Below are 12,750 nucleotides of genomic sequence, written 5' to 3'. Positions count from 1 at the left end.
GCACCGGCTGCTCGCAGTATAATTACTGTGAGAGGTAAGCAAGGGGTTATGACTACACTTAGATGGCGCCCTCTTCTTGTCTTCTTTACAGCCGACAATACATTGCCAGCTTTCTGATCCCCTCCGTAGGAGAACCTGAGGCTCGTGGGGTAACATTTGCTCCCTTTTTCTGTCCCAGTATCCGAGTCTCCAAGAAATTGAAGAAGGAGGCAAGGGAAGACTCGGACCACCAAAGTCTACCGTTTATTGAAATATCACTTTTGCCAGGATGTACTCTTTTTAAAAAAAACAAAAAAAAAACAATTTTTTATCCTGCAGATGTTCTCTGGACTCGGCCGTTCCACCTGTCCAATCCATCGTACATTTGTCAAAAGAATCAGCTTTTCTCTGACGCCTCAGATTTTTAAAAATTTCCCGCACTCTGAACTCAGCGAGGACGCCCCGTGGTGTGTCTTCTCCGGTGTCTAAGAAGGTTTCCTTGCTGGGTGAAAGATTCCCCGCACTCTGAACATGAATAAAGACGCTCGCCTGTGTGAACTCTCTGGTGTTTAACAAGTACTCCTTTTGTGGTGAAACATTTCCCGCACTCCGGGCACGAATAAGGTCGCTCACCCGTGTGAGTTCTCCGGTGTGTTACAAGCATTATTTTCTGGGAGAAAGATTTCCCGCACTCGGAACATGAATACGGGCGCTCACCTGTGTGCCTTCTCTGATGTCTAAGACATTCCTTTTTCCCAATGAAAGATTTCCCGCACTCTGAACACGGATAAGGACGTTCACCTGTGTGAATCCTCTGGTGTTGAACAAGTACTCCTTTCCCAGTGAAAGATTTCCCGCACTCTGAACATGGATAAGGGCGCTCACCTGTGTGAATTTTCTGGTGTCGAAGAAGTTCTTTTTTCCCAATGAAAGATTTCCCGCACTCTGAACATGGATAAGGACGTTCACCTGTGTGAATTCTCTGGTGTTTAACAAGCTCTCTTTTACCAATGAAGGATTTCCCGCACTCTGAACATAGATGAGGACGCTGACCAGTGTGAATCCGCTGGTGCTCAACAAGTACACTTTCTTGAGCAAAAGATTTCCCACACTCTGAACATGAGTAAGGACGCTCACCCGTGTGAATTCTCTGGTGTATCAGGAGATCTCTTTCCCTAGCAAATCTTTTCCCGCACTCTAAACAAGAAAAAGGGCAATTACCTGTGTGAATTGTCTGGTGTCTTACAAGGTCTCCTTTACAAGTGAAGGATTTCCCGCACTCTGAACATGAATAAGGACGTTCACCCGTGTGAGTTCTCTGGTGTTTAACAAGGACTCCTTTCTCGGCAAAACATTTCCCACACTCTGAACAGGAAAACGGACGCTCACCCGTGTGAGTTCTCTGATGTATAATAAGTTTTTCTTTTTGAATGAAACATTTGCCGCACTTCGAGCAAGGGAAAGGACGCTCACCCGTGTGAATTCTCTGGTGTACAATAAGTACCGCATTGGAAGTGAAACATTTCCCACACTCTGAGCATAAATACGAACGTTCAGAGTTGTGAATTCTCTGATGTCTAAGAAGCTTTTTGTTTTCAGGGAAACATTTCCCGCATTCTGAACATGAAAATGAACTCTCTCCTGTGTAAACCCTCTTATGGCTTAAAGAAAATTTCTGGGGCTTGGATGGATCTGTTGATCTGCCAACACTGTGAGAACTTGGATCTGGATTAATAGTATGGGATCTATCAGAAGATTCCTCAGGTTTAGAAGGCTCCATTGACCTTAGATGGAGATCTGAAGTCATAGTATGGGATCTATTTGAAGGTTCCTCAGGAGTAGAAGGATCCATTGATCTTAGATGGACATCTGAAGTCATAGTATGGGATCTATCAGAAGGTTCCTCGAGATTAGAAGGATCCATTGATCTTAGATGGACATCTGAAGTCATAGTATGGGATTCATCAGAAGGTTCCTCAGGATTAGAAGGATCCATTGATCTAACTGACCAATAGGAATTCACTTTTGGAGAATACTGTGGAATGTCAGTATCTTCTGCCTTACAATCTGGAGATATAATAAGATGTCCCTCCAATGTATTTATATTCCGAGAACACTGTCCACCTGCTGGAAAGCAATATTTAATATACGTCAGATCTGTTCTCACACATCTTGTATTCAAAAGTCAGAGATCTATGTATAGCTTTCAAAATGTTCCCAGAGCTCTGACATTGAGTTGGGAACAATTATACCAGAAAACTACAAATACAAACCAGATCAATGATACAAAACACCCAAAACACACTAAGCAACAGTATTTGGTGACAAGGCCATGGTGAAGAACGGGACTTTCCTCCACCTATTCTTAAAGACATGACACCATACAGATGACCAGAGATATACCATTAGTACGGTGTACAGTCGCGGTAAACTGACAATCTATACAGAGCCTCTGGTGTGACTTCTGACATCCATAAAGGTATGCATATAATATTTAGTATATGTAATGCTTCAGACACCGTGCATGTTCTACAGTAGATGTTCAGAGACAGAAAACATACTACAAGGGTGAAAAGAAAATGTGAAAAAAACCCCAAAACCGTTTAACCAACAAACATCAGTTTGATGGCCCGAGGACCCATCAAGGTAAGGAACATTCCACCTATGGCTGACATTTTGGACAATAAGTACAAGAGTCATGTGCAGCTTTTGCACCCTTCACATAGTGTAAAGATGTCCTCTTCATTTATTGGGAAGATGACGTTACATTGAGGAACGGAGATGGACCTTTCATATGGTGTCCAGTATCTCCTCCTCATTTGTTGGGAACATGATGTTATATTGAGGAATGGAGATGGACCTTTCATATGGTGTCCAGTATCTCCTCCTCATTTGTGGGGAACATGACATTATATTGAGGAATGGAGATGGACCTTTCATATGGTGTCCAGTATCTCCTCCTCATTTGTTGGGAACATGACGGTATACTGAGGAATGGAGATGGTGTACACTATATTGGGAACACTGGGTAGTTTGAAAAATACATAATCACATTCATGTGGCAAAGACTGGAGATTTCCTAGATCATGTGGAAGGGTTCTTTGCTACACCAGCTTTAAAAATGAGAAATAGTCTTCCACTGGAACTTGTTCTAGCTGACTGAAAGAGCTTCTAATATTTGTAATGAGAATAATTGTAGAATGTTGATCTGGGGGAATTATCTGTGTTTTGGGATAAAGAAGGAATTCTTTTAACTAATGAGTTATGGACACATTTTATTTATCTTTTCTGCCCTCCTCTGAATCAACTGGATTATTTTTTTTTTACTTCAATGGAGATATGGTATATTTCACTCCATATAACAATGTAAATACATGTTTTATATTCAGAGATGTAAAATTAAAATGTGAACGGTTTCTGTATTTAGTATTTATGACTTACTTGTGTCCATATGTAGAGAAGATTCCTCCGGTTTAATATCCATAATCATCTCCCCCTCTTCCATAGTCTGCTGATCTCCACTCACCAACATCTCTTCTTCTTCCTCTTTAACCTCCACTTTGATGTTGTTCAGTTCTTCACACTAAACCAAACCAAAAATAGAATACATTTATAAAAAGGAACAACAGAAAATAATTTCATAGCTTAGAATACATTTTAGGTCTACATGCTCAATCCCTCCTACCTGATGATGGTGAAGGATGGTGTGACCTTCTTGTGTGGAATCCCGGGAATACAGAGGATGGGGACAACTCTCTGGTGGGTTCCCATGACTGGATCCATCTGTAGGAAACACACACTGACTGAATCCATTGTTTCTATGTGTTTATCAGATGATGGGGGATCTAGGTGGACCCCCCGTACTGCTCTCTCCTTTACAATAAAGTCACCTCTTACCCGGGGATGCGAGGGGCGGCTGATTGTCCATTATGACGTCCTTGTAGAGATCCTTGTGTCCTTCTAAATACTCCCACTCTTCCATGGAGAAATAGACAGTGACATCCTGACACCTTATAGGAACCTGACACACACAATGATACAGTCACCATCCAGACACATCCCTTGTCTTTTACTGGAGAATGTCCCAGAATTCCCGGCACTGCTCACCTCTCCTGTCAGCAGATCAATGATCTTCTGGGTGACTTCTAGCTGCTCTGGATGGACGGTTGGATAAACGGTTCTATATTTAGGACGTATCCGGTCTATAAACCAGAGGCTCTGGATGGACGGTTGGATAAATGGCTCTATATTTAGGACGTATCTGGTCTATAAACCAGAGGCTCTGGAAGGACGGTTGGATAAATGGTTCTATATTTAGGACGTATCCGGTCTATAAACCAGAGGCTCTGGATGGACGGTTGGATAAATGGATCTATATATGTGAAATGTATCAATATAATAAACCAAAGCAGATGTCACATGTTGGGTTCTGAGGCTAACTGAATGCAGATAGGGCACAGAGTGTACTTACCACCCTAAGCAGCCACAGAACCTGTGTAATTAATATATGTTCGGTTTTAAAGGATAAGGTGGGAACTCTATAGTGAAATGGAGGAAGAGGACGGGACATGACGATGGAAGAAGAGGATGGATGTGATGATGGAGGAAGAGGACGCGCGTGACGATGGAGGAAGAGGACAGACATGACGGGGGGGGGGGTTACTGGGTGTAAATAGAAAATCAGATCTTATTACCTCCTCTGCTGCCAGTTCCAGCAATGTCTCCTCTCTACTTCCATCTATCGCCCTTTTTATGCTGCAAAACCACTTCCCGTCTGTACCCTACTTTGCTTCCTGTCTGTGTGTCTCACATGAGATTGCCACCTTGTGTTGAATACAACTACTACAGTCTACGTTATGTTTCATCATTTTCCCCATTCCTTCACGTTCCATCCATGATTACACATGTGGATTATATCTCAAATAAGAGCCAGCCAGGTTCAGCTGGGAGAGCGTCATTTCCATAGCAACTGAATAGAGTACAGAAGCTGCAGTGAAGATGTGACCCTCATTAAAGGTGTGTGTGTTCATCTTCCTGCCACGAGTCACTAGAACAGAAGGGAAGAGTTTTTCTGAAAAGAGTATTAAGAATGCAGTTAAGAAAATCTGCCATATAATGAAAAGATTGATGAAAATGTTCCTGTGTTTAATGGAGAGCCATAGACTCACAGAGAAGGAAATGTTCCTGTGTTTAATGGAGAGTCATGGGTTCACGAAGAAGGAAATGTTCCCATGTTTAATGGAGAACCATAGGATCACAGAGAAGGAAATGTTCCTGTGTTTAATGGAGAGCCATAGGCTCATGGAGAAGGAAATGTTCCTGTGTTTAATGGAGAGCCATAGGTTCATGGAGAAGGAACTGTTCCCGTGTTTAATGGAGAGCCAAAGGCTCACGGGAAAGGAAATGTTCCCATGTTTATTGGAGAGCCATGGGCTCATGGAGAAGGAAATTTTGCCATGTTTAATGGAGAGCAATAGGCTCACACAGAAGGAAATGTTCCTGTGTTTAACAGAGAGCCATAGATTCATGGAGAAGGAAATGTTCCCGTTTTTAATGAAGAGCCATGGGCTCACAGAGAAGGAAATGTTCCCGTTTTTAATGGAGAGCCATAGGCTCACAGAAAAGGAAATGTTACCATGTTTAATGGAGAGCCATAGGTTCATGGAGAAGGAAATGTCCCTGTGTTTAATGGAGAGCCAAAGGCTCACGGAGAAGGAAATGTTCCCATGTTTAATGGAGAGCCATGGGTTCAAGGAGATGGAAATGTTCCCATGTTTAATGGAGAGCTATAGGTTCATGGAGAAGGAAATGTTCCTGTGTTTAATGGAGAGCCAAAGGCTCACAGAGAAGGAAATGTTCCTGTGTTTAATGGAGAGCCTTAGGCTCACAGAGAAGGAAATTTTCCTCTGTTTAATGGAGAGCCATAGGTTCACGCAGAAGGAAATGTTACTGTGTTTATTGGAGAGCCATAGGTTCACAGAGAAGGAAATGTTGCCGTGTTTAATGGAGAGCCTTAGGCTCAGAGAGAAGGAAATGTTCCTGTGTTTAATGGAGAGCCATGGGCTCACGGAGAAGGAAATGTTTCCATATTTAATACAGAGCCAAAGGGTCACAGAGAAGGAAATGTTCCCATGTTTAATGGAGAACCATAGGTTCACGGAGAAGGAAATGTTCCTTTGTTTAATGGAGAGCCATAGGTTCACGGAGAAGGAAATGTTCCTGTGTTTAATGGAGAGCCATAGGTTCACGGAGAAGGAAATGTTCCCGTGTTTATTGGAGAGCCATAGGTTCACGGAGAAGAAGATGTTCCTGTGTTTAATGGAGAACCATAGGTTCACGGAGAAGGAAATGTTCCTTTGTTTAATGGAGAGCCATAGGTTCACGGAGAAGGAAATGTTCCTGTGTTTAATGGAGAGCCATAGGTTCATGGAGAAGGAAATGTTCCTGTGTTTATTGGAGAGCCATAGATTCACGGAGAGAGAAATGAACTTCCTATTTAAGCCATACCTTTTTCACTTCCTGTTTGCCAGATTATTGTGCTCTCTCCAGCCAATACCTCGCTCTTGTCACTCCTGCTGCTGTCTGTATCTTCACTACCACTCATTACCACCTTTTGGCTTGCTCCTCAATTATGCTCCTTCCTGATCCCTACCTATTATATCTGCTACTGGACCAATACTTACTCGCCTCCTGGTGGACCACGTTCTGGTGCCAACATGCAGCAAATCAGCTCTGGTGAATACCGGTTACTACTTAGACCCTGAACCTCGGGGGAACCCGCGTCATCCTCCAGGATAACCTGCTTGATACTTATCCTGCTGGTCTGTGGTAGTATTTCTACAGCAACTGGTCTCCGAGCCTGACCGCGACACTAAGACATCTGAATGGAAAGAGTCTGCAATGTTTCTGCAGTTATACGAGAATGTTAATGGTGAAACTGAACAAAAAATTGAGCGTGAAAGGGAAATGATGAAGCAAGAGAAGATGAGATCACACACTTTATTAAGCAGTTCCAAATGGAAGCCATTACATAATTTTCAAAAAATGGCTAGTGTGGCCCCAAGAATAATAAGGCATTGCAGGAAGTGCACTCAGAAAAATGTGAAAAGAGTTCCCCTCTAAAATGATTGGCAAGAGTAATGACAGCCAAGAATGTGCCGATGCAGAGGAGAGCTGCCACAGAAGCAAGGGGTACCGGTTTATTTACCTCACAAATACTACGGTCACCCTCTGGCTCTATCCTTCATTCTTTAACTCATATCTTCAATCTATCCTTTTCTACTGGCATCTTCCCCAACTCTCTAAAACATAGTCCCCCCCATACTTAAAAAAGCCTCACTGGACCCCGCCAATCTTGGCAACCTAAGACCTATCTCCTTACTCCCTTTTGCCTCCAAACTCCTTGAACGTCTAGTCTACAACCGGCTGAGCTGCCACCTTATTGAAAATAACCTTCTCGATAACCTTCAGTCTGGATTTCACCCACAATACTCCACAGAAACTGCTCTCCTAAAACTCACAAACGACTTACTAACCGATCAAACAAATGGTCACTATTTCGTACTGTTGCTCTTGGACCTCTCCGCTGCCTTTGATACAGTTGACCACTCCCTCCTCCTCAAAAAACTCTATTTACTTGGTCTCCATGACTATACTCTCCGTTGGTTTGAATCTTACCTATCTCACCGCACCTTCAGTGTCACTTACAACTCTACCTCCTCCTCTCCTACTCCTTTTATTGTCGTGGTCCCCCAAGGTTCTGTCCTTGGACCTCTTCTCTTCTCCATCTACACTTCTTCCTTGGGTCAGCTGAGAGCTTCTCATGGTTTCCAACATTTCTATGCTGATGACACACAAATCTATCTCTCTACTCCTCAGCTCATCTCATCCGTTTCCACTCGTATCACCGATTTATTAACAGACATATCAGACTGGATGTCACACCACTTCCTAAAACTCAATCTATCCAAAACTGAGCTCATAATATGTCCTCCCCCACGTGCCTCTTCTCCTTATTTCTCAGCCAAGATCGTTAGCACTGCTATCAACCCATCCCTGCATGCCAAGGTGCTAGGTGTAACCCTGGATTCTGAACTATCCTTTCAGGCCCACATCCAATCCCTGTCCAAATCATGCCGCCTCAACCTCCGCAACATCTCCAGAATACGCCCCTTTTTAATCAATGATACCACAAAGCTCCTAATTCACTCCCTGGTAATCTCTCGACTTGACTACTGCAACTCCCTCCTCATTGGCTTACTTTTACATAGGCTATCCCCCCTCCAGTCCATCATGAATACTGCTGCCAGGCTAATCCACCTTACCAACTGTTCAGTGTCTGCTACCCCTCTCTGCCAATCCCTCCACTGACTTCCACTCAGTGTCCTCCACCCCTCTCTGCCAATCCCTCCACTGGCCTCCACTCAGTGTCCTCCACCCCTCTCTGCCAATCCCTCCACTGGCTTCCACTTGCTCAACGAAAAAAATTCAAAATACTAACAACAACTTACAAACCCATCCACAACTCGGCCCCCGGCTACATCACCAACCTGGTGTCCAAATATCAACCAAACCGCTCTCTTCGATCCTCCCAAGACCTTCTGTTCTCTAGTTCACGTGTCACCTCCCCCCATGCTCGCCTCCAGGACCTCTCCCGAGCTTCTCCCATCCTATGGAATTCTCTACCCCAATCTGTCGGACTGTCTCCTAATCTATCCACCTTTAGACGATCCCTGAAAACCTTTCTGTTTAAAGAAGTCTATCCTGCTTCTACCTAGTAAACCACCATTTATTTCCTCCATCAGCTCATCCCCCAACAGCTATTACCTTTTGTATCACTCAACCCTTCCTCCTAGATAGTAAGCTCCCAGGATCAGGGCCCTCTGTTTCCTCTTGTACCAAATTGTATTGTAACTGTAATGTCTACCTTCATTTTGTACAGCGCTGCGCAGACTGTTGGCGCTATATAAATCCTGTATAATAATAATATGTGTCTCACCTTTTTGGGTCAAAACAGAGGGGAAGGATATGTGACATTCTAGCCTTCCCACAGTGTGAAAAGGATTTGGTATCACCCAAGGTTCTCACCAATGTCAACTGAGGAGCTTCAGGATGCCTAATTAACGCAGAGGAAACTATATTTCCAGCTTTCTCCAGGATTGGCAAGTCCTGGTCTCTGGTTTCAGGAGCTCAGATGCTTTGTAGAGACATGGTGGGGATAAAGCCTCCAATCTTGGGTTGTTTTTCCAGCACCCTGGTAGTGTAGGCTTTTTTTTTTAACTGTCCAGCCCCTCTACCCATTTAAACACTTGACCCCCAGAGGGTTTTACCCTCTTCATGACCAGGGCATTTTTTTTTTCGCTATCCAGCACTGGCGATTGGGAACTGCCAATACCCCCCCAAATGTCAGGACGGGACAAATACCCTCCAAATGACCCCTATTTTGGAAAGTAGACAGTCCGAGGTGTTTAGTAAGAGGCATGGTGAGTTTTTGAAGCTGTAATATAATTTTTTGAAAAATGAAAAAATAAATTGAATGTGGGGGTTTTTGTTACAATTTTTGTGTGGCAGTGATCAGGGATACTGACCGGTGACAGTATTTATTAAAAAAAAAATAATTTTTTATTCAATTATTTAAATGTTTTTTGTTTTTTTGTTTTGTTTTTACCATTTCTCACTTACTTTCATCATTGTAGGTTAGCGTCACCACCGTACTGTACTACTCTGGGGGTAACAATAAATTCAATGTGGGGGTTTATTTTATGTTTGTGTGGCAGTGATCAGGGATAGTGACCGGTGACAGTATGTGTGTCAGACCCCCAGTCCTTCTCACTAACTTGTGACCGACGGACTAGCCAATCTAAAACCGCGCTGTCACGTGCGTAACAATGCCACTCTCAGCTGCACCCTGCACAAAGATTTTCCAGCTCACTGGACCACAACCTATGCGCCGCAGCCTGAGAGTGATTGTTACTGGGTCAGGTTAATTACGCAATTAACCCTTCACACTGCCACCACCGCCTTTTTGTACAGAGAAGGAGGAAACTCGCCAATCTTAGCAGTAACACTATGATGTTTGAATAAGCGTCTGTAATACATACTACCACCGCAGACAGATGTATGCAGAATTTTAAAAACACACAGTAGCGCTCTTCAGAGACAGGGGTTCTTAGTTTGCATTAAAGAACTTTAGAAACAGTTCAATACTTTCAGAAAGTAAGATTTATTACTAAAAAGGGTCAAAATGGTGCAATAAAAATATTTACAGAAAAAGATGTAGCCAATATATATATATAAATACAGAGAGCAATAACACAACAGAGAGATAACAGAAAGAAGTTTAGAGAAGTAGAATACTTTCCAGAGTCCTTGGTTTAAGCAGATCAAGTGTCCTGAACAAAAGGGCACCGTTCTCCCAAGTTGGTTCCTAATGTTAAAAAGGGAGAATCTCTCAACTTACTTCTCCAGGCCTGACAGCCTCTTTTGTAGTTCCCCAGCAGGGGGTGTCTTTGAAGCCAAGGGCCAATTGCCTCATTTGGGGAGGGGGATTTAGGCGGAGACCCAAGCTAGGACCGAAATCCCTCCCGAGTTTATACCAGGGTCAATAACCTTCCATAGGTACATGTAGCATCCTATCCACTGGCAGGATAATATGAAGAACGATATTCTGAACGTCCAGACATCACATATGACATATCTGCTTGTGACGGTTAAGGAGATATCGCTTTCTGCTCTTGGGCAGACGTAATCTAGGGGTGTAAGGCATCAGGTGACTTGTATTAAAATGACCTCTCTGAATATATGTCTTGTTTTATTGTATGTATTTCCTATGAGAAATTATGAAATTGTATTGGGATGCAGGTTTTACTGCTATTTCGGAATGCTTTTGAAGTCCAGTGACTGACGGGTTTATAGCGTTAAGATCAGTTTCAGAGCAAGAGTCTGCCAGACCCCATGGCATCAGCTAATTGGGTTTACAACCATGAAGGATATCCAGTTGTGCCCTGTTCACTCAGCACACACGGACCACTTCAACAGAAAGGGAGGGGGGAGCTGATTTGGAGTGAGAATGACACAAATGACAGCAAAATGGATGTTCGCATCCATATTTGTATGTACAATTGGTACAGTATGTATTAAAAAAAACAATAATAATAATTTTTTATTCAAATATTTAAACGTTTTTGTTTTTGTTTTTTTTTTACCATTTTTCCATCACTTTCATCAGAGTAGTTCAGCGTCACCACCGTACTGTACTACTCTGGGGGTAACAGTGATGATCACTGGTGCTATATAGTCAATAGTTTTCTCTGTCATGATGGCTTTCCATTCATGACACCATACTCACTGTTGACATGCTGTGATTAGCTACAGCTAATCACATGGTACAGTTAGCCGGGTACCGTGTGATAGCTGTGGGCCAATCACATCATCACAAAACAATACATAATGTCACCCCTAATCAGCAAGTGCCTGCGATCTACCGGGATGTCACCTGGCCTGGCTGCTCCGCCCACCTGCAGTAAAACATACTGTAGGCGGGTGGCAAGCGGTTGAAGCATTCGCACATGCACAGAATTATTTTGAAGATGTAAAATGTACTGTTTGTGAAACTGCAACTACGGGGGAAACGCGACCTCCTCCTCCTACACAATGGACGAATTTCTCTATGATCAGACATGGCTAATATTCTAGCTAAAGAATGAAACAAATATAATGAAAAACAACAGACTGGCGGCATTTTAAAATTTATAATGAAGAAAAAACAAAAGAATGAAAAACAAACTTAAAATTGATGAGCATGGGCATAATTAAGCATACGCCAGGGCAGGGGGGGGCTGTATTTGCCCCTGAGTGTTCCGTCCATCTCCGTGTAGGCAGTTCCATCCATGTCAGTTGGGTTGTAGTGGTGGTACGGACATTGCTACAGATCCCAAGCCGTGTGCATGTTGGGGCGGGTCATCTGATCTCCCTGGACCCCGCATTCACTATATCCGCTCTCCCCAGACCCCACGTTCACTATATCCGCTCTCCCCGGACCCCGCATTCACTGTATCCGCTCTCCCAGGACCCCGCATTCACTATATCCGCTCTCCCCGGACCCCGCATTCACTATATCCGCTCCCCCGGTATCATTGGGAGGAATAGTGCCCCATCGTTGGTGTCATTGGGAGGAATTGTGCCCCATAGTTCATCCCCTGTATGGTTCTCTCTGCAGCAGCTGAATGCCAGCGGAAGGGAGAGGAGAAGAAGCCAGCCTTCAGCTGCTGCAGAGAGAGACATACAGGGGATCAGTTCCAGTAATTGCCCTCCAGTGCCGATCACCCTCCCTGCCCTCATCCAATTCACCCAGCTCCTCCCCTGTAGGGTTCTCTCTGCAGCAGCTGAAAGCCGGCTTCTCCTCCTCTGCATCCCACTGCCTTTCAGCTGCTGCCGAGAGAACCATACAGGGGATAGGTTCCAGTAATTGCCCCCCTGTCAAACCCATCACCCTTCCTACGCACATCCAACTGGCCTGGGTCCTGTACAGGAGGACTGGTGGTACCCCATTATCCACGGCCCTGCCTCCAAATGTTTTGTGGACTCAACAGTTCCACCTGTAAATTTCGCCCTAAGCTAATTACTGAACTCCTCCACTCTTCCTACCACTCCATCCCCCACAGCTATTTCCTCCTGTACCACTATCCCCTCCCTCCTAGATTGTAAGCTCCAAGGAGCAGCACCCTCTAACCCCTCATGTATCGAATTGTATTGTTACTGTGCTGTCTCATG

The 12,750-nt window shown here is 43.9% G+C and overlaps 1 protein-coding gene across 1 annotated transcript; it reads right to left on the bottom strand.

The window, feature by feature from the left end:
• Positions 1-230: 230 nt before the first annotated feature.
• On the bottom strand, positions 231-4,775 carry LOC149453244 (uncharacterized). Its single transcript, XM_089688365.1, is given in 6 exon segments — positions 231-458; positions 461-2,106; positions 3,421-3,562; positions 3,665-3,762; positions 3,877-4,000; positions 4,674-4,775. Coding segments are annotated over 5 exon segments (2,034 nt in total). The 5' UTR covers positions 3,962-4,000; positions 4,674-4,775; the 3' UTR covers positions 231-395.
• Between the last annotated feature and the right edge of the window lie 7,975 nt (positions 4,776-12,750).

This window comes from Staurois parvus, unplaced genomic scaffold (genome assembly GCF_062004578.1).
Source record: "Staurois parvus isolate SC_StPar_1 unplaced genomic scaffold, SC_StPar_1.0 ptg000449l, whole genome shotgun sequence".
Classification (NCBI taxonomy): domain Eukaryota; kingdom Metazoa; phylum Chordata; class Amphibia; order Anura; family Ranidae; genus Staurois; species Staurois parvus.
Note: the sequence above shows the minus strand (reverse complement) of the source record. Positions and strands in the feature narration are given on the sequence as shown.